Source organism: Schistocerca gregaria, chromosome 1 (genome assembly GCF_023897955.1).
Source record: "Schistocerca gregaria isolate iqSchGreg1 chromosome 1, iqSchGreg1.2, whole genome shotgun sequence".
Lineage (NCBI taxonomy): Eukaryota > Metazoa > Arthropoda > Insecta > Orthoptera > Acrididae > Schistocerca > Schistocerca gregaria.
Window position 1 is genome coordinate 16961131 of NC_064920.1, and position 27260 is coordinate 16988390.

Sequence of the window (27260 nt, forward strand, 5' to 3'; positions counted from 1 at the left end):
GGGAAACAGTAGATTCCTATTTCACGTAATTAGCTATGAAAAACAACATATCTTGAGAGATATTCACTTCTAAATTCATACTACGTCTTCACTGCAGAAGCCGTGGAAATCTCACAAGTGTACAACTCGGCACTACAAAATATATCTATCTCTTGCGACCACGTTCGAACTGCTTCCCAGTATCTCCCATAACCGTCTGTCGTGCATTCCCGTCCAGCCTTCTCCCGCGTCCTCCGCGACCCAATCCTCTTCCCCCACTTCCATACAGTCTCTCCATTCTTCTGTAGTTTCCTACCAGAGTAACGAGCACTGAGATTGGCTACAGCACTCTCGCCATGTCTCCAAGCCAACGCACACTCACAAACATATTGAAACACATACGAAATACTGGATTTACATTTAAACAACTTGAAATTAAATAAATATTCCTACAGCTGGACCATAAACACACTCTAACACACATTATTAAATACATAAACAAATGAAATAAACATGTATCAAAGGAATAGAAACAAAGCCGGCCAGTAGCCTAATGTCTCTGTGCTTTCTAAAACACAGTAAATATTTGACCAATTTCTTCATGAATAGTATATATCGGATATACACAAAGACATAAACAAATATTTTGATAAGCATGCTGCTAACGTTTTTTCGTGTAACTGTGGAGTACTTATGGCGTGACGCAATCAATATTAATCGGCCACTTTGACCTCCAAAGTACTATTCAAGTTACATGGCTGTAATTCATACCAATTTAGGTTTACACTAATAGCTTTCTAAAGACACATCAATCGACAAAATTGGATGAACCGTTTAAATTTTGGAAATTTGTTGCTGGGTGTTACTTGTATAATTTACAGTCAGATACTAAACTTTAAACTAATAAAGATCTTGAAAATCTGATTACGCCATCAGAATCGTCATGCAAATAATGGTAATGTACATGTTTCGTTTAAGATATCATGATTCCTCTGGCTATTATTAATTTTTACATGAACTGTGAAATGTCTGCCATTATGGTTCCACAAAGTCCGCCATATTTGGCACTCCCAGCATACAAATCTGCTTCGTTGACACAAAGCACAGTCCTCTTCATAGCGTCAACATTGAATTCCCAGCCACGCGGTCATCCTGGATCACACGCTTGGGCTACCCTTCTTGCTTCGGCTTGTGTGGCCACACAAACTCCGAACATAGAATATTTTCAGGGCACCACAACTCACCCATTACCTCACACCCTGCTTTCAGCCATTCAAAGAGCCACCACAGCAAGGCCACATTGGCTGACGTTATCAGGCCAGATCAGCCAATCATCCACACTGTTTCCCTGCAACAGCTGAAGAGACTGCTGTCCCTTCTTCAGAACCCATGTTTGTCTGGCTTCTCCACAGATATCTCTCCATTGTGGTGACATCGAGGTACAGCTGTCTATATCATAAAAGCACGCAAGTCATCCTACTTCAACAAGGTCTGTTTTTGTTGCAGAATTGTAAAGCTTATTCTAAACTTGTTCATTGTGACAATGCTATAGGAAGAAAACCATCTCTGAAAGAATCATCAGAGGTTTAGGAAGTACTGCACTCACTAATTTTTCTCAACACAGCATTTCTTGTATAAGTTAGATGCAGGTACACAGGTACAGTTTCAAATTTTTTTGCAACTGCACCACTTTATCGGCAGAACTCAAATTGTATGACAAAAATATCTTCCCAAATACGTGATTTGCTCAGAGAATTCATGGCTGGTGGAACACAATATTTTATACTGGATGGCTGATTTTAAATGCAACAAAAATAATGCTGTCTGTGTCTCAGGGAAGTTTTGTAGAAAAGCTAATTTTCACAACTTTAACAGTTTGTCCGACTGGATGAACTGAGCTCCCGATGTAGGACAGTATCATCGTCCTCAGCAGATCATTGTGAGGAAAAACATGATGACTTTAATATTTTCACTTTTTGTACTAAATGTTGGTAAATTGAATGTCAGTATCCAAACCAAGAGAAATAACTCTATAATACCTGATCACATATTTTACCTGTCCAGGAATAGTGTGTTTCATAGTTCAGTATCAAGGAGTAATATGCGAAAGATATAGAGGAATAGGCATATAGAATCAGTAGTTGCGAAGGCAGATTGAATACTTAGAATTTTTGGGTGGACTCTGAAATAACTGTTTTTGTAGAGTACTGCCTATTCAAGAGTACTGTTTCAGTGTTTGGAGTCCTTATCAAGTGGGAATGACTAGAGATATTCAAGTAATTCTGAGTTTCCTGCTAAAGTAGTAACAGGTAAGAGCAGTCCATAGAAGAATGTGATTGAGATGCTCAGGGAATACACATGGGGTTTCTGAAGGAAAGGTATTGTTTGTCTTGTGAAATTGTGTCTGACACCATCTAGGTAATAGATAATCAAGAAAGACTATGCAACAAATCTCCTGCTTTCCTTGTGTATATCATGTTAAGGCTGAAACAATAAGGGAAGAGAGATTTGACTAAGACTTAGAGACACATTTTCCTTCACTTTGCACACAAATGGCACAGGATAGTGAGTACCTATTGTTCATATGAAGTACCCCCTATTGTTCATTATATAGTGAGGTGTAAATAATTTACATTTGCCATGTGTTCAGCTCCTGGGTATGTTTATGATACGGATCCAGGACCAATACACACTTTCCTCATTTGTTCAGAACCTTCACTTCAAACCATTTAACTGTGTCCTCTTCTGCTCAGTGAGAAACCTTACTGCACTTTAAAATCCCTATATCTATTGGCCTTTTGAAAACCCCTCTGTTTTAACCCAAGCACCAGTACCTCCATTTTGGAAATTATTGCCTTCTTTGCACTAAAAGATTTCTTCCCTTCCATCTCAGCACTCACAGGTGCTGTGTCTATAGTAATATACGTCTGGCTGAGACCTTCACAGGCAGGCACTATCCTCTACACTTAACAGTACAAACATACCTCCTGTGCGCTTATGGTGGTACTGTATTCTCTTTACTAGCTGCAAATAAGCAGCCTGTTTCTTACACAATACAATCGCTGCACATTTAACAACTAAACCTCATTCTCTGCCAAAGTTACACAATGCTTTAAGCTGAAGAATATCTTAAAGAGAATCCTTTTTACATCTCTTAAACTTGTATTCCTCTAGCCTTACAACCTAGGTAGTATGCTCTTTATACCATACCTGCTCCTAGCCTCTTGTTATACAGATCATATCTGTGCAGAAGAGGCAATTGTAAAACCTGAACCGTGTACCTATTCACTAATACATACATAACCAGTAGTCCAGGCACCGTAGACCGTGCGCTGCTTCCACAAACTGCCTCCGCTCCTTTCTGTTTTGTGCCCGGTTCCTCCTGTCCCCAAGGTTGCCAGGTCCTTCAACAGGTTGTCCATCCATTGCTACCCCCACTGAATTCTTTTGCTCTTCAGCTTCTGTGAGGTTGTCGGTTGTTGCATCGAGAGGTAGAATCCCTCATTCTTCCCCCTTATCTATTCTTCTTTATCTAAGATCAGTCCCCATAGTGTCTCATTACTCCTCTTTCAAATATTAATGGTTTTTACTTTTCTCATTTTGCTTGCTCCAGATTTCTGAGCTATATGTGACTGCTGAGTATATCTCTGTGTTAAGTATTCTCATTTCAGTATTCGCTGATACTGGTTTTGAGCTGAATGTCTCCCTGAGGGAATACGCGTATCGCAGACACACTGCTATTCGTTCTGTCATATGCGTTTCTGTAATGGTGTTGCTGGTAGACTGAGATCCTGAGTATTTGAAGTGGTGAACTCTCTCCAACCTCGTGCCATTTATCTCATGAAATTCTTACTGCTTTTGTCTTCTTCCTAATTGTACGAAATCCAGTTTGTCTCGATCCACATTCATCCGCTCGTGTGATCTTTAAATCGTATGCTGTTGTACGTGAGGCCACCTTTGAAAGAAGCCGTACAAGATATCGACCCTGCTGCAGAGGTTGCATGGGATTTTGTGTTGGGATGACCGACATTACACACTGCTCTCTCCATTGAATCTCTAAGTTTGACATACTGCTCACTTGACAATTGTATTTTGCCCAGAATTTTCCATTATCACAAAAATTGTGTCGTCCCCTTTCCTTTGAGGATTTGGCAAGGTTGGGAAAGCAGTTGGTTGTGCCCAATCAAAGAAACCAATCTGACATTTACCATAAACGATTTAGGGAAATCGTGGAAAACCCAAATCTGAACAGCTGATTTTAACCTCTTCACACAAACCCCCCCCCTCAATATGAGTGTGGTGTCTATTATCTAGCCATCTCAGTCAGCCATTGTGGAGGAGGTAGGGTTGCAGTCCCACCATATCCCACTGTTGCTGCGTGTGACTGCAAGTGCACCGAGAGTGGGTCACCGCATATGTGCACTCGAATTGTCCACCAACTGTATTGGCACGGGTCAGCCACTAGAGGCTGCCAGTAGGGAATACGCACGAGGCACCGCCTCTGCCATGCCATCTGTGTGTGACACACGCCTGTGTATATGTGCAGTACAGTGCTGACTGAATCTCTTGTTGTATTTCTAGTTTGTATTTCACACACCAGTGTTCTGTGTCTTGTAGTATCCCGAGAGGCTTAAAGTTCAGATGTTATAAAAAAGACATAGTTTTGTGATGCGGATCGGCTTTGTGCATTAATTGATTACTACACAGTTGGTTAAGAGTTTGGAATGGTTTTTGTTTGTGCAATCTTTGAGTGCAGTTTCATCAGGTTTATTCGTTATGGATGCCATGTGTCCGGCACTGATTGAACAGCTTACTTTGGCTGTGACCACTTTGTCGACTTCCTTTAACAGACGGGTTAATTTTCTACTGGTCGGTCCATTAATTTTTGCTCCATATAATGATTTAGCCGAGAACAGGGAAGCCTATGAAAAAAGACTCGAGTGTTTTTTGGCTTTTGGTGTGACAGACTCGTTATTGTGGAAAACTTTCCTCATGTGCATTTCATGTAAGGTGGATCAGTCATTGTGTCAGCTTGCTCCTTTGCAAGAACTGGCAGCTCTCACTTTTGATCACATGTGCAGTCTATTCCGCATTTACCATTGCAAATGAATGCGTGTCATATAGGTGTGAGTTGAGTTCTACCAGTGTTATCGGAAACCAAACCAATCGTACAGCGCCTGGGTAGCTGGACTTCACAGCCGTAGCTGTAAGTATTACTGTATTACTGATTCCCACAATGACTCTAATGCAGACTCTGCTGTGTGCGACACATTATCTGTTTAGCTCAAAACAAGGAAATATGCCAGAAAGTGTTACTCTGTGAAAACTCCATGTTCACAAAAATTTTGAAAATAGCACAATCTTTTGAAGTTTCTCAGACAGCGGGTGACCAAACCGAAAAGTCAGGCAATGTGGCGGCAGTGTTACAAGATGTGTACACTAGGATGACAGATAGTCTGCACGAGTTAAGTATATTTCACAAAGTTCTCCGACTACAGGTCAACACCACTACTGCAGTGACATTATTGAATTTGCAAACCTACGTGAGTTTAGACTCACTACCATTGACTCCAGTCACCAGGAAGTGGTCAGTTATAACAAACTGAACATTGCACTTTTGGAACCATTTTTGGCATCTTCTCTTACGAGCCAGTGGTTTGTTCCCTCATACTTTTTGTGGCTGCTGATGCCGGTGTTGAGAACTTGTTTGCGATGGACACGTTTCAGGCATTTGAATCTTCTATCACTGACATAGTCCACCTTTTGTCTGATCAGGTATTGTATTCTCAATTGGAAACACTGTTAAGGGGTTTTCAGAGTTGTTTCCAGAAGGTATAGGGTATTCCATGAATTTTTCTGTTCATATTTCTGTGAAATCCACAGTTCATCCTCATTTTTGTTGTGCACATCCTGTTTCCGTTGCCCTGAAAAATCAAGTGAAAGCTGAGTGGGACAGACTTCAATCTCTAGGGGTGGAGCAACGTGTTTTGGCAACTGAATGGTTGTCTGTGCTGGTTGTTGTTCGGAAGCCATCAGGAAAACTTCGCCCCTGTGGTGACTTCAGTACTACTATCAATACGCAGTCAATTGTGGATACGTATCCTTTCTTGTGCCAAGAGGAGCTGTTGGGAAAAATATTGAGTGGCCAGTACTTATGTAAAATTGATTTGTCTGAAGCATATCTGCATGAAGAGTCTAGGCAAATTCTGATTTTGAATACTCCTTATAGTCTCTATTAATGTAGCCGCCTTCCTCTTGGTGTGGCTAGTGCCTCTGCTATTTATCAGTGATTTTTAGAGCGATTGAATGTGCTTGTCCCAGGATGCATTAATTGTCCGGATGATATTGGTGTCACAGGAAGATTACTTGAAAAATTTGTGCACATTGTTTTCTGTCTTACAGTTTGCATGCTTGTGGTGTGACCTTCCAAAATCTCAGTTTTTTTCAATCTTCTATTCTGTATTTGGGTTTGATGTCTCGTAGGATGCCTCACTCCCCATCCATGAAGGAGCTTCAGACCTTTCTAGGGAAGATACCCTACTACCATAAGTTTCTGCCTTGGGCGGCCACATTGGCACACCCATTGCATGCATTGTTACACAAGATTGTATGTTTTGCTGGAGCCAGGATTGTGAACATGCTTTTCTGGACCAGCATATTGGCACGCTCCTAGCCCATTGATAAGCCAACGGCTCTGAACGACCTGTTGCCTTCACCTCCAAATCTCACTGGCCCAGCAGTGTTACCCTCAAGGGAAAAACAGGCTCTTGCCATATAGTCTGTGCTGTCCAGAAATTTCATGTTTCTTGTATGGCTCCAAGTTCCACCTTATTACTGACCATAAACTCTTGCTTTCCTTGTTTAACCATCACATTTCCTTGCCTGACAATGCAGCACATCACTTACAGTGCTGGGTGCTGTTTTTGTCTTGTTACAATTACAAAATCTAGTATTGGCCTGTGTTTAAACATGGCAATGCAGATGCCTTGTCCTGACTTCCTATGGCTCCTGGTGCCATCTTTGATCATGAAAAATTGCTTTGCTTCCATCTCGATACTGAAATACAGGCTGCAGTCAAGGGTCTTCCATGTATGAGCTCACCCATAGCAACTGCTGTTGCTCTCAACCCAGTGCTCCACTGGGTGGTTCAGTTTGTTCAACAGGGCTGTCCAGATAAACTTCCAGGTTGGGCTTTGGACACCCTGCACAACCAATTTTCTTTACAGTATCACCTCACTGTTTTTGACAGTGTTTTGCTGTTGTCCATGGAAGATTTCTCTCCTACAGTAGTCATTCCCACCACACTGGGGCATGAGGTACTACACCTTCTCTACTGGGGTCACTGGGAATTTCACACACTTAACTGAGTGATTTCTGGTCTGGGGAATACAGAGTCATTCACACCAGAACTGACCAAGATAGACCAGGAATGGTAGGAGCTGGAATAATTTTGAGGAAAAACTATGGCACATGTGTCAAGGGGTATGTGCAATGTAGCTCTCAAATAATACTAGTCAAACTTGAAACTAAACCAAAGGACACTGTGATAATACAAATATACATGCCAACATCCAAAGAAGAAGATGCCACCTTTGACGAAATATATGAAGAAATAAGTAATGCAATGGGAAATGTTAAGGGAGATGAAAACCTGATTGCCAGGGGGCACTGGAACGTGATTATGGGTGAAGAACTAGAGGAAGGAATTGTTGGCAAATATGGACATGGAAGAACAAATGAAAGAGGAGATCGGCTTTCGAGTTCTGCTCAAGGAACCAATTAGTTGTTGCAAACACACTTTTCCAACATCACAAATGAAGAAGATACACAGGGAAGGCCTTTAGAGACCTGAGGAGACAACAGATTGATTACAGTCTAGTGAAAGCACGTTTTACGAACCAGATAAAAGATTGCAGGAGCTATCCATCTGCAGAAATAGGCAGTTATCATAACCTAGTCCTGATGAAAAGTTCACTGAGATTCAAACGTTTGAAGAAGAAGCCAGTAAAACTTAAATGGGGACTAGAAAAACTGAAAACTGAGGGACTGGCAAAGTGCTATGCTCATTAAACAGATAACATAGCTAAGAATTTTCAACATGGTGGAGTAAATGAAGACTGGGATCAAATTAAATCTGGTATATACAAAGCAACAGAAAAGATAGTTGGAAGAACTGAACCCAAAAACAAGAGGAAATGGTTTACAGCAGATATTATTGAGCTTATAGAAAACAGGAGATTATACAAAAATGCAACTGATGAACAAGAAAAAGCTGAATACAGAAGTCTAAGGAATTTAGTTTATAGGGAAGCTAGGAAAGCAAACGAAAATTTTCTTGAAGAAATGTGCAGAGAAGTGGAAGAAAATATGCAAAGCAGAAGAACTGATTTAGCCTACAGAACAGTAAATTAATTTTTTAACAAACGTAAAACAATACTCTCAGGCACAATAGAAAATAAAGAGGGGAAACTGCTGTTTGGTGAAGACATGATGAAAAGAATACATAGAGGAGTTGTACGCCGCAACACCTCCTTTGGAGGAAGTAATAGGAAGAGAAGAGCAAGTAGACGAAGATGACATTCTGCAAGAAGAATTTGACAGAGCTCTAAAAGAACTACGGGACAACAAAGCAACAGGCATTGATGACATCCCTGCAGAACTAATGAAGAATGCTGGTGACAGCATGAAAATGATGCTGCTTAAACTTATTAGCTCCACCTATAAAGCAGGAGAGATATACCAACAGATTTGCAGAAATGTATCATATTTCCTATACCAAGGAAGGCAGCAGCTACAAAATGCAAACAGTACCAAACTCTAAGCCTAATATCACATACATAAAAAATTCTCATAAAAGTAGTTCTGAAGAGAATTGAAGAGAAGAAGGATATGCTGAGTGAAGATCAGTTTGGCTTCTGAAGGGGATTGGGAACAAGAGAGGCGATTCTGACACTGAGACTTGTTATCGAAAAGCAATGACAGAAAAATATACCAACTTATATTGCCTTTGTAGACATGGAAAAGGCATTTGATAACGTTATCTGGCAAGAGATGTTCAGAGTGCTGAGGAAAAGTGGAATAAAGTACAAAGACATATGTGTGATACTCAGCTTCTATAAGAATGAGGTGGCAGTGATTAGGAACTGTCACCATGAACAAGAAGGAAACATTAGAAAAGGGGTAAGGCAAGGATGTGCTCTCTTTCCTCTTATATTCAATGCTTTCATCCAGGAAGCTATAGACCAAGTTCAAGAAACTACTGAGGTGGGGATCAAAATTAATGGACAGAAGATAGATATGCTATGTTATGCAGATGATATTGCTATAGTCACGGAGACAAAAGAAGATCTAGAGGAAATCCTCAAAACAATGGAAGAAGTTCTATGCTCTCAGTATGGAATGAGAATAAACAAGAAAAAGACTGAAGTGATGGTTTGCAGTACAGGAGCAGAATATGAACCTTTGAGAATGAGAATTGGAAGAGAGGAGCTGGAAGTGATAGACGAATTTAATTACCTGGGAAGCGAAATCACAAGAGATGGTAGAAGCCGGAAAGAAATTGTGACCAGAATACAAAAGGCCAAAATTGCATTAATCGGAGAAGGAACTTACTCACCAGCAACAACATCAGTCTGAAAATAAGGAAACGTATCATGAAAGGTTTCGTTTGGAGTGTGGCCCTATACTGGCATGAAACTTGGATGATAGGAAAAGAAGAGAGAAAACGGCTAGAGGCCTGGAGATGTGGTGCTATAGAAGGATGATGAAGATCAGCTAGAGAGACAAAGTAACAAACAAAGAGGTGCTTAGAAGAGTACAGGAAACCAGATCTCTGTGGAAGCACATGCAAACAAGAAGAGACAAACTTGTAGGGCACATCCTACGACACGTCATCATTGGAACAATAGCAGAAGGAGCTATTGAGGGAAGGATTTGGCGGGGGCAACCATGGATATCACACATGCAACAGATCGTGAATGACGTTGGATGTAAGACATACGTGGTAATGAAGAGGAAGGCAGACAGAAGAGAGGAATGGCGCTCTGCTGCAAACCAACCTCAGGGTTGAACACTAAAATAAGAACTGTTAACTAGGAGACATGTTTTTTGGCCAGAGATTGATAGCAGGGTTGTCTATTTTATTGTGCTTGTGAACAGTTTGACTGCCAAAAGGTAGCTTTTGGGTCATCTCCATGCCCTAGGCCTGCTCCACATCAGCTATGTGAATGCGTTCATGTAGACTTTGCATGTCCCATCTAGAATTCCTATTGGCTCTTGGTTGTGGACACATTTTCCTCCTTTTCTTACATTCTCAGGTGTGTATCAAAATCAGTCGAGGACAATTCATAAACTTTTCAGGGATTTTGTGTTGAAGGGTTGCCTTACACCTTAGTTTCCAAAATGGGACCCATTTCATTTCTCACACCTTTCAATTGTTTTGTTCCCATCATGTCATTCATCACAATATGGCTCCGCGATTCCACCCTCAGTCAAAGAGTTAGGTAGAATGACTAGTGCAAACGTTGGAGTCTGAAATGAAAAATTTTGTTGTGGGTTCCTTCCTGGAGGACGCCCTTCTCCGTTTGCTGACCACCTGTCACTTCTCATCTGTGAGGGAGCAGAGCCTGGCCGACAGCCACTTACGTTCCTCCACCTTCTACGGCCTGCATCCCACCTGTCACGCTCGGGTTCGTCTGGCTACTCTGTGCCGGATTGCCGGTGTGGGCACGAGGTTTCGGTTGCTGGCCCGAGTGGATACCAGCTGCCATTGTCCACCACTGCCTTTCTGATATCCGTACGGCTGACAGGCCAGTAGCACACCACTTCGGTGTGTCGTGCCTCCACTCTCTGCCAGAAGCTACTCGCTCATGAGTGTGGCCCCTGTCACCGCAGTCCACCCCACTGTCCTGTGCCACGAGCCATTTGTTGCCGACTGCGGAGGAGCACCTGTTCCATCGGCTGCCTTCTTCACGAGGAGCACAACGGGGTTCCAGCTCCGTCTTGTCCACACTGGGACCTGTCTGCCGACAATGACGATTCAGAGATGGCTCCAGCACCCTCCTCTCCGGCGCTGTCACCAGGTGCGATGCGGGCCCACTGGCACCGTGCGTGACAGCATCTCTGCACTTTATGGCCCTCTGCTCTGGTGCCTGCCTAGCACACCGTCTCGCTCTCTCCACTGTCAAGGACTGCCACCGCTGTGAATCTGACGAACATGTGTCTCGCCAGGCCACCGACATCTCCTCCGTCCACTGGGCACCCGTTTCTCGTGAGGGAGAGGTGTGCCGTATCCTGCTACCAGTGCACATGAGTGCAAGTGCACCGAGTGTGGGTTGCTGCCCGTATCACTCGCCAACTGTATCGGTGCGAGCTGGCCACTAGAGGACACCAGTAGAAGTCGTGCTCACGGATCGGTCTCTTCCACTCCGTCTACCGACGGCCTGTGCCTACGTATGTGCAGACCATTGCCGATTGAATCTCTTGTTCTATTTCTAGTCTATATCACACACACCAGCGTTTTGCATCTTGTGGAGTCCCAATGTTCAGTTGTTGTGAATAAAGTCATAGTTATGTGACTTGGATCGGCTTTGTGTATTATTTGGTTGCTACAAGTCCTGTAACTTATTGTTGACCTCATCGTTATTAGTTATTGAGCAATGTGTCGATGGGGAAAGGGTGACTGATGGAAGAAACCATATCATTTGCCTAAGTTCATTTAGGAAACCAGCAAAACCTGCACTGAATCTGGCTCCCAAATATGAGTTAATTGCAATAACTGCTACATCACCTCACTCATTGGTCCTATGTAGGTTTTTAATGGTAACACCACTTCATCATATTGTAGTCTCTACTTATTGGGGGCAAACATTTTGGGATTTTTCGCTGTATCTTCATTCTGTGCAAGGAGAGACTGTATATTTCTCCTTAAGTGCAACTAAAGTGCATGGCATTTAAAAATGGATCACGTATTCCTATAGGAGGTAGTATTAGTTAAAACTAGAAGAAAAGTTCCTATAATTAGATATTAGGTTTTGTTGAAGTTGGCTACAGCATCTCCACCCCCACCCCCTCCTGTCCAACCAGGATGACATATGAAATTGGCCTCATTTGTTCCACGCCGATCTCAGATGTGTGGAGCGAAGTGACAGATCTGAGAGGTTCTGCACATCTACAACATCACACTGATCGACCAGATCGTTTCAGATATGATGGGGTCTTTTGTCATTTGTGGAATGCCGGTCAGCTGGTGCTGAAGCAGATAGAGTTGTGAATGATAGAGCCCAGTTAGTATTCACTAGTTGTGGGGGTCGACTGCCGGTGAGAGATGACAGAGCATCGGATCGCAGCTGCTTCGTATCCAGCTGGAGCCACAGGTTATACGGTATGTCTGGAATTTCCAGAGGTGACCCCTGGTGTGACTAGCATGTTGCTCTTAGCAGTGATCTTATACAACAGGTTGCCTTGTGATTTGCAGATCGAGGCCAGAACACAGGTCAGACAGTGCCTGAACAATTAAGCCGATGCCACAGTGCCTGCCTGGCACCGATTGCAGATGGTAGCCTAGGCTCAGTGGCGGTCCAGCAGTGACAGCAGAGTGAGGAGAGTCGGAGGTTGCCTGCTGGAAGCATCTCGGCTGATCTCTTCCCTGCCATCAATGTGGTTTTGTACGATGTAAGGGCATCTTCTGATGGTGTGGATTTCGTTGTTGTTGTTGTTGTTGTTGTTGTTGTTGTCTTCGGTCCAGAGGCTGATTTGATGCAGCTCTCCAGCCTACTCTATCCTGTCAAAAAAATGGTTCAAATGGCTCTGAGCACTATGAGAGTTAACTTATAAGGTCATCAGTCCCCTAGAACTACTTAAACCTAACTAACCTAAGGACATCACACACATCCATGCCCAAGGCAGGATTCTAACCTGCGGCCATAGTAGTCGCGCGGTTCCAGACTGTAGCGCCTAGAACCGCTCGGCCACCCCGGCCGGCCTCTATCTTGTCCAAACTTCTTCATCTCCCAGTACCTACTGCAACCTATATCTTTCTGAATCTGTTTAGTGAATTCATCTCTTGGTCTCCCTCTACAATTTTTACCCTCCACACTGCCCTCCAATACTAAATTGGTGATCCCTTGATGCCTCAGAATATGCCCTACCAACTGATCCCTTCTTCTAGTCAAGTCGTGCCACAAACTCCTCTTCTCCCCAATTCTGTTCAATACGTCCTTATTAGTTATGTGATTTACCCATCTAATCTTCAGCATTCTTCTGTAGCTCCACATTTCGAAGGCTTCTATTCTCTTCTTGTCTAAACTATTTATTGTCCACGTTTCACTTCGATACGTGGCTACACTCCATACAAATACTATCAGAAACGACTTCCTGACACTTTAATCTATACTCGATGTTAACAAATTTCTCTTCTTCAGAAACGCTTTTCTTGCCATTGCCAGTCTACATTTTGTATCCTCTCTACTTCTACCATCATCAGTTATTTTGCTTACCAAATAATAAAACACATTTACTACTATAAGCATCTCATTTCCTAATCTAATTCCCGCAGCATCACCTGATTTAATTCGACTACATTCTATTATCCTCGTTTTTCTTTTGTCTATGTCCATCTTATATCCTCCTTTCAAGACACTGTCCAATCCGTTCAAATGCTCTTCCAGATCCTGTGCTGTCTCTGACAGAATTACAATGTCATCGGCAAACCTCAAAGTTTTTGCTTCTTCTCCATGAATTTTAATTCCTATTCCTAATTTTTCTTCTGTTTCCTTTACTGCTTGCTCAATATACAGATTGAATAACACCAGGGAGAGGCTACAACCCTGTCTCACTCCCTTCCCAACCACTGCTCCCCTTCCATGCCCCTCAACTCTTATAACTGCCATCTGGTTTCTGTACAAATTGTAACTAGTCTTTCACTCCCTGTATTTTACCCCTGCCACCTTCAGAATTTGAAGAAAATTATTCCAGTCAGCGTTGTCAAAAGCTTTCTCTAAGTCTACCAGTGCTAGAAATGTAGGTTTGCCTTTCCGTAATCTATTTTCTAATGTAAGTTGTAGGGTCAGTATTGCCTCACGTGTTCCAACATTTCTACGGAATCCAAACTGATCTTCCCCGAGGTCAACTTCTACCAGTTTTTCCATTCGTCTGTAAAGAATTTGCGTTAGTATTTTGCAGCCGTGCTTTTAAACTGATAGTTCAGTAATTTTCACATCTGTCAACACCTGCTTTCTTTGGGATTGGAATTATTATATTCTTCTTGAAGTCTGAGGGTATTTTGCCTGTCTCGTACAACTTGCTCACTAACGTTTTGTTAGCCTGGTTCTCCCAAGGCTATCAGTAGTTCTAATGGAATGTTGTCTATCCCGGGGCCTTGTTTCGACTTAGGTCTTACAGTGCTCTGTCAAACTCTTCACGCAGTATGATATCTCCTATTTCATATTCATCTGCATTCGCTTCCATTTCTATAATATTGTCCTCAAGAACATCACCCTTGTATAGACCCTTATATACTCCTTCCACCTTTCTGCTTTCCCCTCTTTGCTTAGAACTGGGTTTCCATCTGAGCTCTTGATATTCATGCAAGTGGTTCTCTTTTCTCCAAAGGTCTCTTTAATTTTCCTGTAGGCAGTATCTATCTTACCCCTAGTGAGATACTCCTCTACATCCTTATATATGTTCTCTAGCCATCCCTGCTTAGCCATTTTGCACTTCCTGTCAATCTCATTTTTGAGACGTTTGTATTCCTTTTTGCCTGCTTCATTTACCACATTTTTACATTTTCTCCTTTCATCAATTAAATTTAGTATCTCTTCTGTTACCCAAGGATTTCTATTAGCTTCGTCTTTTGACCTACTTGATCCTCTGCTACCTTCACTTTCATCTCTCAAATCTACCCATTCTTCTTCTACTGTATTTCTTTCCCCCATTCTTGTCAATCGTTCCCTAGTGCTCTCCCTGAAGCTCTCAACAACTTATAGTTCTTTCAGTTTATCCAGGTCCCATCTCCTCAAATTCCCACCTTTTTGCAGTTTCTTCAGTTTTAATCTACAGGTCATAACCAATAGATTGTGGTCAGAGTCCACATCTGCCCCTGGAAATGTCTTACAATTTAAAACCTGGTTTATGATTCTTGAACCAAGTGTTAGTTATAATTAAGTTATGCTCTGTGCAAAATTGTACCAGGCGGCTTCCTCTTTCATTCCGTACACCCCTTCCATATTCACCTACTGTGGTTCCTCCTCTTCCTTTTCCTACTATCGAGTTCCAGTCACCCGTGACTATTAAATTTTCATCAATCTCTTTGTCATCTGCGGAGCTAGTTGGCATATAAACTTGTACTACTGTGGTAGGCGTGGGCTTCGTATCTATCTTGGCCACAATAATGCGTTCACTCTGCTGTTTGTAGTAGCTTACCCGCATTCCTATTTTCCTATTCAATATTAAACCTACTTCAGCATTACGCCTATTTGATTTTGTATTTTTAACCCTGTATTCACCTGAGCAGAAGTCTTGGTCTTCCTGCCACTGAACTTCACTAATTCTCATTATATCTAACTTAAACTTATCCACTTCCCTTTTTAAATTTTCTAACCTACCTGCCCGATTGAGGGATCTGACATTCCACACTCCGATCCACTGAACGCCAGTTTTCTTTCTCCTGATAGCAACGTCCACCTGAGTAGTCCCCGCTCGGAGATCCGAATGGAGGACTAGTTTACCCGCGGGATATTTCACCCGAGAGGACGTCATCATCATTTAACCATATAGTAAAGCTAACGGCTGTAGTTTCCACTTGCTTTCAGCCGTTCACAGTATAAGCACAGCGAGGCTGTTTTGGTTATTGCTACAAGGCCAAGTCAGTCAATCATCCAGACTGTTGGCCCTGCAACTATGGAAAGGCTGCTGCCCCTCTTCAAGAACCATACATTTGTGTGGCCTCTCAACAGATACCCCTCCATTGTGGTTGCACCAACCGTATGGCTATCTGTATTGCTGATGCACGCAAGCCTCCCCACCAACGGCAAGGTCCACAGTTCTTGGTGGAGAGGATTTCGTTATTTTCCCCATTTTCTCCTTGAAAGTGCGCACTGACCCTCCCACCTCTCCATTACATTAGAAGTGGACCGGTGCCACTAGAAGGTGTTGTACCCCTTGCTGCTTACAGAATTTTGAAAACTGAGTTGTCTGTTATCTCAGGCAGTGACCTTCGGAGGGCCCTCATTGCCAAAAATTAGCAAAAAGTTATGTGAATACATGATGTCTGTTCTTGTAGACATGTCTGAAATAGGACACCACACAGAATCCTCACTTGTGATAAATTATATGTAAATTGAAGTTGGAGGGGGAGAAAGGTAAGGAAAGGGAATGGATTGGGTTATTGATGTCAGCTGTATCGGGACATTACGTGGAATCAACATTGATGAGTGAAAATGTGTGGTGGACTGGTATTTGAACCCAGGATATTCTTCTTACTAAGCAGTTGCATTAACCACTGTCCTCCTGGAACACGACGTTTGGTGCAACTGCGTAGACTATCTTAGCGCGCCTCTTAGCCAACCCTCACCCTCATCTACCACCACATATCTGTAGTACCTCTCCATGTCCTCCGCGCTCGCTTGCAAAGATTCTCGCAGGAGGTCGAGCATATTTTTTCATACGCACTGAAGAAGGTGGATTCATTGCCCATCAGTTATATTTTCACTCGTCACCACTGATTCCACATAATGTCTTGATGCAGCTTACGTCAACAGTCCCTTTCCTTTCCTCCCTTTCTCTCTGAGTAACTAGTACAATCTCCTACCTTCAGACTCTGAGTACTGTATTCCGTGTCTCGGTCTCTCTCTATGATGTTTACCCCATCCCACTTCCCTCTAGTGCTAAATTGGTGAACCCTTGATGTCTCAGAATATGTCATACCAACTGATCCATTCATCTAGTCAGGTTGTGCCACAGATTTCGTTGCTCCCCAGTTGTATTCAGTTATGTGATCGACCCATCTAATCTTTGGCATCCTTTTGTAGCACCACATTTCAAAAGCTCCTATTCTCTTCTTGTCTAAAATGTTTGCTGTCCATGTTTCACTTCCAAATATGGCTATACTCCATACAAATACTATGAGAAAAAATTTCCTGACACTTAATGTATACTCGATGTTAACATATTTCTTGCCTTCAGAAATGCTTTTCTTGCCATTGCCGCTCTCCATTTTATACTCTCTCTCTGCTTTGCCCAAATATCATTCTACTTGAATCTATAACCCTAAAAATAATAAGATGACAGAGAAGAAAGAGACAAGCTACTTTATCACTATCACCATCTCCATCCCCCTTGTGCACAAAGTCCCCCTCCTGTAATCTTCTTTCCATTGTTGTTTATAGTTCCACTTGCCCACACATTACTGCTGCATTTTTCTGGTATTGCCTAGCTCCCCTGCCCCCAAATAAAAGGGTGTTTCCTTTTATTTAGGAATAAGGGAGACAACTAACTGAAAAGCAGAAGCGCTATGTCATTGACGGATACCCGAATGAAAGGTGCAGAGCTTAGATAGCTTTCGATCGATTGAGCACACTGTAGGAAGACAGACGTTTGCTGTGAGTATGTGCGTATGTTTGTGTGCATGTTTTTTCTACAGATTTGAAAAAGGAAGTCCATTCCAAAAGCTAGTGAAGCTCTCTACCTTTAGTTTGTGTAACTATCAATGACGCAATGCTTCTGTTTTTCAGTGAATCGTCTCCTTCATTCCTAAATAATTCATAATTCTGAACCAGGTTGTTTCCTTTTTATCATATCTCCCACACCTCTACCAGTAACTACCAGCATTTTGCTGTCATTTATTTTTCGAACAGTTTTATCATTGTCATAAGTTAAAACTGGTAACATATTCATAGACTGTAAACTTTCCTTTACAGACAATTTGGAACATTTGTTTTGAAAATCTTGTATAGCTGTTTGTAACTTTCTTTTTACTGTGACTGTTGTTAAGTCCTGATTGTGTTTATGCCTGTATTTAGTATTTGTGCTTTATCTAATAGTTTTCACTGTTCTTCAGGCTTCCAATTGGGAACGGAATAATTGCTGAGGCTCTTGTGAAGGGTAAAAAGAAAGAGTCTGTGGTGCAGTGTGCTCTCGAAGCTTGTCGTGTTTTGGATCGCTTCGGAATGTTACGCCAAGCTACTCACGGTAAAAAAACAAAAATTAATTTTTCTGGCTTTTGCTTCCCCCCCCCCCCCCCCCCCCCACAAACATGATAATATCCTTACAATAGAAATATTGTATTGTGTAACATGTATCGTGTGCAAAATCAACATTTAAGTAATATGTTCATCTTCATCGTCATATTGAGTAACTTATAGAGTGTAGTAAAAATCAAGCATTGGAAAATATAGGATGGAATGTAACAATATTATGAAAAGGAAAGTTGCTACTCACCATATAGCAGAGACATGAGTTGCAGATAGGCACAAGAAAAAGACTATTACAAATGAAGCTTTCAGCCAGTTGTCCATTGTCAAAAATAGAGGATATACACACATACACACACTCATGCAAATGTAACTCACCACCACCTTTCTACGTTTTCTGCTACCCCCCTTCCCCCCTCTACCTCTTTCCAGCCATCTGTCTAACCTGCAACACTTCACTGTCCACCACCCCTACCCTACTAATTCTCCCACTCCCCACCCCAGCCTCCTCCTTACCCTCACTCAGGCACCACTCCCATCTTGCACTGGTGCTGCTGCTCGCAGTGTGGTTTTAATTGCCTGAGACTACGCTCGTGTGTGCGAGTTATGTCTGTGTGAGTTCAGCATCTCCACTATATTGTGAGTAACCACTTTCCTTTTCATAATATTGTTATAGTGTCTAGTGACACTTATCAGAAACATAAAGACTTTTTTCAGTTCTAGTAGTATAGTTTTTTCCCACAGACTTTATTCACTTCTTTCTTCCTTCCATCTTTTACCTAATGTATTCACTGTTTCTGTTGTGATTTCATTTCTTTGTTGTGTCTTCTAAAGCCACTTTCTCTCTTTTCTCTTAATAATTTGTCCTCTGTTGAATGAAATGGAATTGCTATGTGAAGTATACATTTCACTTTCTGAAGATGTATCGCAGCTATCTATATTGCCTGTTGTCTTGATAAAAATATTGAAATGTGGTGATGAAGTCCATTTCCATTTCTTCCTGCCTTCTGTTTTTACACTTATAATTTTTGGCACTATGGAGCAACCATGCCTTTGAGTTGTTGTTGTTGTTGTGTGTACGTGCTTGTGTGTGTGTGTGTGTGTGTGTGTGTGAGAGAGAGAGAGAGAGAGAGAGAGAGAGAGAGAGAGAGAGAGAGAGAGAGGGGGGGGGAGAGAGAGAGAGAGAGAGAGAGAGAGAGAGAGAGAGAGAGAGAGAGAGAGAGAGAGAGAGAGAGAGAGAGACCAATAACAAGGTTAGCCAGTTTTGAGATGTAGTAAAGCAGGTTTATAGCAATGAATTTACTGGAATATGAAATGTTCTGATGTTGCTGATGCTCTAATATGCTGTTTCCACAAGGAGAAATTAGACCGTGTGAACCATCAGTTTCTGCAAACTGTGGAGTACAGATTTCCTGTGCCATTTCTCCTCACACCCCCAATCTTCCAAACTTCCTCAAGAACGAGCCCCTTCGTCGCCAGAGCTTCGATTACTTATTGTCCTGCCCTGAAATGAGGGACATCCTAATCAAGATCCTCCCCACTGCTCCTAAAGTGGTGTTCTGTTGCCCAACCTCCACAACATCATCGTCCATCCCTACGCCACTCCCAATCCTGATCCCAACACCGACCACTTCCCATGTAGATCATCTCCCTGTGGAAGACCCAGGTGCAAGACCTGTCCAGTCTACCCACACAGCATTTCCTATTCATATCCTGTGACAGGCTTATGAAAACCGATAGGCTGGACCACATGTGGAAGCAGCCATTTCCAGCTCTGCTACAATCATTGCACAGCTTTTTATATTGGTATCACTATCCTGGTGCTCCACTTAGTGGCAAGCCCTGCATGCTTAACCTCTTCTACCATGCTGTCCCTTCCCCTTCCCCTTCCCAACCCTCTCCAGACTGCTGCTTCCGTTCTATTGGACAGTTGTGTTCCGGTCCAAGATGGCGGTCATGAGGTGTGCTTGCTTGTGTAAATGAATATGTGCGTGTGTGTGTGTGTGTGTGTATGTGTGTGTGTGTGTGTGTGTGTGTGTTTCCTTTTCCGAAGATGGCTATGGCCAAAAGCTAAATGTTTAACAGTTTTTGTGTTGTAACTGTCTGCAACTCAGTGTGTGATCTATCTTTTTCTTATATTGTTAAGTCAACAGACTTTATTGTTCATAGAAACATTTACTAAGGACAGTACATTTAGAATAATTTGACAGGCTGGAACATTGCTCTCCAATGAATAATCATATACTTCTTCATATGCTCATGTATGATACTCTATGTAATAATAACGGTGTTCAGGTAATTTGTACAGAAGGAAGTCCACTGTATTGACTGGAGCATTGCACCGTACCAGATGTACTAATCACTGCAAAAGATAACCATTTGTGTTTTTTTGTCAATAGAATCTATTAATGACCATATATTTATGCTTATAAATAAACTGCTCTTTGCTGATGACCAAATAATTATTCAGAAGACAGAAAATGACCTCAAGTTCATGATACACCATGAAAATCAAATATGTAACAACTATCATTCAAAAAGTCAGGGGAAAAAAAGTAATAACCTTCAAAGGTAAATTTCTAGTACACTTCAAAATAGAACAAGATGAACCACCCATGGAACGGGATCACATTTTCAGCTGTAACACTGGGATATTAGCTATGAAAATATCAACATCAGTTATAAATTAAACAAGCTTCAAATGGTATGTGGCACAATGCACAAAACACTGGGTGACAAGACAAGCCAGGATACATAGCTGATGAAACTTTCTCGAAATGTGCTTATACTACTGGATTCTGCACCAAGCTATGTCTTGCAGAAACTGCTTAGGGTGACACTGAATTTTCCTAGAACAAGGTGCAAGAAAAATCTTTCCTTGTCCTTAAAGAGGTGCTAACATCTGTAGTCCTAGCATTATATGACAAGAATGCTGAGACAGAACTTCACACGAATGCGTCTGTTCTATCACATGAAAGCAAATCTTGGGCATTAACTAAGAAACACAAAAGTAGAATACTGGTGACTGAAATCAAATTTTTAAGCAAAGTTTAAAAAATCTAAGAGCTAAAATACAAAACAGTATGTTGACATAGTAACCAGAATCAAGTTCAAATCCAAACGCAGGGTTGTCAAGTAGAGTACAAGACTTACTACTGAACACCAGTATGCAGTACAACAGAACTGAATTCCTGGATGAAGGGTGTTGCTATTCATACAAACGCACAATATTCCTGAGTATACAAACATAACTGCTGGTGGTGAGGTTTGAAATTGTGACTCACAGCATGCCAGCCAGTGATAATAGCTACTACTCATTACTGCAATTCAGCATAGCTTGTGGCATTGCTCCCTCTTCTGAACAAATGATGACCTGCTGTTCCAGAAGTTCACATTGGACTGGCTACAGTATCTTAGATCTAGATGTAGACATTGGTCCTCTGTATGGCAACACTGGCAGATTCTCACATTCTGGTCATGTTGTCACATCCTCTTATCTGTGTTGAGCATTGAAGGTAGACCGTCCTCTCGAAGCTCCGTGATCGTCTACTGGAACTTCAGTGTCCTTGAACAAGAAGTCTTCATTGTCAGTCTACACCTCGGGACTGTAGTAGAGCTTCATATGGAGGATGTGCATGCATATGCGTGACATCTCAGCACTGTTGTCTTCTTGATAGGCAATTGTCATCCTGTGGGTGACATCGCAACATAAAATTCTCTCTGATACTAGTCTTGACCAGCAAACTTTTCAATGATTCTTCACATGGGGTACTCAGTTCATCCAGGTGTTGTTTTCTAGAAGGAACATTGCAATTTCTGGAGCTTCAACAGTTGACACAGCTTTTGCTGGCAGCATAGCAGGTGCTGTAGTCAGTAAAGGCTGTTGCCCATTAATTTCCCATTTGTCAAGTAAGAGAACATCCCCAAGAGGTCGAATCCAGTTCAGTGGAATGGGCCTGCTGCAGGTGGAATTGGCAGCACATGCCCCAGATGTAAATGGTGGAAAGTGCTTCCGTCACTGGCGTTCCTTTCATTGGCTCACATAGTGTCTAACAGATCAGTAGAGGTACCTGTGTCAGATCCTGTCTAGAGTCTTCACAAATGCCAGGTGACAAGGTGTTGGAACATAATAGAAATACTTCATGTTAGCTGGCTGTAGATGGGCTGGGATGACAAGCAATGACTTCCTCTTGTAAGATGTTATGTTTATTAACTGCAGTTCTCTCATGATCAGTTCCTACTTCCGCTAGGCTTCTGTAGTTTACAACATTGCTGAATCTCCCCCTGTTCAGTAGTAATGTTGTGTAATGCTGCAGTTACTGAGATTGCATCCATACTGCTGTGTTCCACCAAAGGATTCCTTGTAAGACAGTTGGCATTTATGTGTTTGTGTCCACTTTATTATACCACTGTGATAATAGTCCTCTGAAGTCTCAGGCCCTTGTCGCCAGTCAGTGTGAAAGATCTTTCAGGTCAGTCAACCATTATAGAGAATTGTGGTCCACAGCAGCAGTGAATGATTTGTTAAATAAATAAGTCTTGAACTTGTTATGATGCAAACAACTGCAAGACATTCTTTTCCAATTGCAGAGTACTATGGAAGCTTAAGCCATCACATTTTCAGCACTATTCTGAATTTGCTCTAGAACCACATTTTCAATCCAACCACTAACATCAGTGTGAAATTCTGTCTCAGCATTCTTGTCATACAATGTTAGGACTGAGAAGATGTTGACACCTCTTTAAGGACAAGGAAAGATCTTTCTTGCACCTTGTTCCAGGAAAATTCGGTGTCACCCTAAGTAGTTTTTGCAAGAGACATACCTTAGTGCAGAAGCCAGTAGTATGAGTACATTTCGAGAAAACATCTAATATCACAACTGTGCCGAGGAGTCAGAAAATCTGTGACTGCTCTCTATTTCTCTATCTCTGGGTGGACTCCATCGCACTGATTTGGTGCCCGAGATTTTTATTTCTTGACTAGCCAAGAAACACTTTCCCGATTCAGCGCATTCGCACCAATGACGACCTCATAAACCGTGACTGTGGCTCTAATCTTAGCAAGGCTTGGGAACCAGCGATTGGGTTAATCAAGAGTAAATCGAGCAAACATATAGTTGTGACGACCACGGCGGACAGACGCCGTCGCAATCTGTCCCACCGCACGACCATGGCGCGGGGCGCGGACGGCAGAGGGAGCGCGCCACGGGCGGAGGGTATTTAAACCAACCGCGGCCGTGACCGAACCCAGTCCCCCCTGAGCAGCCATAGCGTACGGATCTCCATGCCGGCCCGTTCACAGTAGCTCAGTCCGTCAGTTCACCTAATGATGGCGACATGTTTGATCGCCGAAATATTGTACCCGTTGGACACTATAGACCGGCAGTACACCTGTGGATATTTTGATTGTCTGTAAGTTGTCATATTTTTCGCTGTCAACGGGCGTTATGAGTGACACTATTTTGTTTGACATTATGGTGAACAATTGCATTTATAATCCACTGGATAAGCAAACAGTTAACCATCTTTCACGGATAACTCGAGGAAATGCTGACCGATAATATCAAAAACCACCCATATCTCAACAAGTAACAGTCACTGCCATTTTAAGGCATTTTACAATTCGTGCTTTGACAATGACTGGAGTCTGTCCTTGAAAATATTGGAGTTTTGATGAATTTATCCGGCCGCATTCTCGCGTGATATTAGAGCATACAACACTCTGGGAATAGCTCAACTTCTCCTTTGGCAGCATTATAATCCGCACAATTCATAGTGTACAAATTCCTAGTCAATAAAGGCTAGGAAGTTGTTATTACTGTGTATGCAAATGATTTATTGACAGACACATTTTTAAACTGTGAGCCTGTAAGAAATATTATTACTTTACTTTGTTCCAAAATCTTATGTCGTAACACCCTCATTACTGCTATTTGAGTCTGTGTCCAAACCATGTGATCGTAAATTTACGATTGTATGTTCAGGGCTTGTATCCATCTTCACGTCCCTATCAAATTCTTCCTACTGAAACTTTTCAGCCAGCCACACAGACTATGTCTACACTAAAGGGGAATATTGTCCATTGCTTCACACACAAGAGATTCAGTGGATTATCTTCCCACATAGCCTTTAGCATTTGCCCAAATGATTTCAGTGGTATTATAGTGACAGTATGAAATGTGGTTTCAGGCCCTATCTTTACGGCCATCTTACTACAAACATTTATCAAAACACCCCACGTAAATTGACACGTATTGCCTGTTTAGTTTGCAAGTGCCATTTTAGGCTGCAGTCACAGTGGCTCCAATATCGGAGGATTCCACCGGCGACCGAAATCGGCTGATCATTTCAAATCAGTACGCCACTATGTGTACCATCACTCTATAGCCAATCGTATCTCCTGAACATGCAGACTTCAGACAATAAGTGGTGAAAGCCAAATAAGTTTGTTTTCTTTGATCGAATCAACCAATGTTCTCGCACATGAAATATGGAGTGTGAGAAACTGGTAAGTTTAGTCCAAGAAAGAGGGAGTTTGTGGCATCCTGAGCATGAAAATATCATAATCAGGATATAGCTCAGAATCTGTGGGCTGAAATCACAGGTTTATTCGAAATTCAAATAGGCAAAATCTTCATTGGGGACTTTCGACATAGATTATAACCTCAAAAAATGATTTGTTCTAGTGAAATGGGTGGCGTATCTTACATGTGCATAACTGCTGTACTGGATCTTTTTTCTGGTTGGTTGTTACTAGTTGTCTACAAATTATTATTACTGCTTACTGAAGTTTTATGCCAGTAGGGTAGTGATTCTGTTAATGTGAAGTGGTTTTGCAAATGTGGTGTACGGTATGTATTCCCACTCTTGAGTGCTGTAGGTTATTGGAGTATGTTATGCTACACTTTACGCGTGTCTTTCACTTGTGTGCTAGATTACACTCATTGAAGGTTAATTGACATATGTCTGCACAATTTTAAATGAAGACAGTGAAACAGAGTGTGTATAACTTGCTTTTCAAGATCACCATGAATTACTTCGAGTATGTAACAGCATGTTTCTGCCACTATCTTATATATTCATAAAACTTGACTGATTATTCTGATAACTGAGGAAACAGTGTACGGTACTTGCTGCTTTTATTTTACAAGACAGGAAAGCTCATTCACATCTGTTCGGGGTCTCTTTAATAACAGAGACCACTATGCAGCACTCATATCCAAGCACAGAGGTATTGTGGTATCCACTCCATCGTGACAGGTTTTAATCTGACTTACTTTATACAGAGAATAGATTCTAATCCAACCTAACCTCCTTGACTCTTCCAAAGGAGGAGATCAGAAGCACTGTGACCACACTGTAGGCCAATGTTGACAGGCAACCTCTGGTGTGTTGGGCGCTTTATTTTTGTGAACATAGTGGTAGTGTGCATTGTCTAATGCCACAATACTTCCACCTTGGAGTATTTGGTATTTGGTGCTCTTCCAACCATTTTATGTAATTTTCATTGTTCATTTTGTTGCAATAATCTTCCGATGTTGATTTTGAATCTTAGATGAGCCCTGCATCCTCAGTGCACCCCATTTCTCCTCCTGGATGAACCACTATTGCTCTTTGTCCAGAACTTTCATTTTTCCACACACCAGGTAAGTCACTGTGCTGCCATCATTTATTGACAGCTGAGTGTAAATGCACCCATGCTTCATCAGTGTATATGAGGAGTTTCTTCACGCCTTTCTCATTTCCTGTTAGAGTTCTTACAAAGTGTGCATGCTATGCTACAGTGCCCTGCCTCTCAACCAGAAATGTTGGTCTACATTTACATTTTTGAAACAAAACCCCGTACCCTTTAAAATTTTCCAGGAAGTGGTTCGTTTTCCTATGAAATTAATGTATGTATCCTCCTTCATTCGATTGTAAAGCTTTCGAAGAGTGGGTATTTCTCTTTTAATGTCGTAATGTTGTGACAATCTTCCGATGTTGATCTCGAATCAGGGTCATCGAGGCACTTCATTTTCTTCCTCAGTCTTTTCTTCCTTCATCTCACAATTTTCTGACCACTCCGTCTGGCTTTCATAACATTGTTCACAACATTATGCACTGTCCTTACACTCTTTTCCACTGTGGCTGCTGCTCTCTCCAGAACTCTTTCTAATGGTAACAGAAAATCTTTCTACTTTTTTCTTCTCAACAGAACTTAACTACATTAATTATACAGACTTTTCCATCTGAATGTACTCTTCGATAACATACATTTGCCAATCACTGTACAGTACCGAGCCACATGCGTTGTTTGTGTATACTGTTGAATATTGTCAAATGCCTTCGGCTCCGTCAGTATGTAAACATAGCTTGTTTACACGTTCTACTGTTGGCAGTTTTAATATGAACTTTTAATAAAAGTAAATGTAACTCCATCCTTTGTCCAGAGTGCAGGACTTCAGCTTGTCTATTCCCAGTAATAAAATTCCATCAACCGTTATTTTTATTTTATTTGTTAGACACTTTGTCTCGAGACATTACTGTTGGAAGACTTAGGGAATGGAGGGTGCAGCATACTTGCTGATTGATTGAATGACCTCAGCATTACCAAGAGTTTGGGAATTGCAGTAGTGTATTTTAGTTAGAGGAATTGAAGGTTAAGGTCTACATTCCTTGCTTTTTCTGAGCTACAGTCATGCGACTCTGAATTATCGATACTTGTGTTCTGAAAACATTATATGAGGAACAGCTGAGTGTAAAGAATTTGAAGGGCATTAGTGTCGATAATGATACTGTTATGACAGGCATTAACAATGGAGTTTGTGCAAAGACTGCCCTGAGCTCATAATGATACAATGTGTGTGTCATTCTTTGCAGCTAGCAGTCTCTTCAGCAGCAGAATGTCCTCATTCGTGAAATTTACAGTTGGTTTTTCCACTCTGCTTTGTATCAGAGTCAGTCTTTGTATGCTGCCATTAATGACGGCCATAACTCTTACAAAATTGTGCAGGTGTGCCAGACTCTGTGGCTTTCAATCGAAAGTGCTGTCATTAGATAACCTGAGCAATAGCTCAAACTAGAGAATATGTTTAGCATAGCCAAATCGAGAGA

General features: G+C 41.8%; 1 protein-coding gene across 2 annotated transcripts in view; it reads left to right on the forward strand.

The window, feature by feature from the left end:
* The window catches only part of LOC126328052 (kanadaptin-like), a 224401-nt gene that overhangs the window by 126830 nt on the left and 70311 nt on the right, over positions 1-27260 (forward strand). For both annotated transcript variants that reach the window (XM_049995979.1, XM_049995987.1), the window contains exon 4: positions 18035-18165. In XM_049995979.1, coding sequence (XP_049851936.1) covers positions 18035-18165 — 131 coding nt within the window. The remainder of the gene's footprint in view (positions 1-18034; positions 18166-27260) is intronic.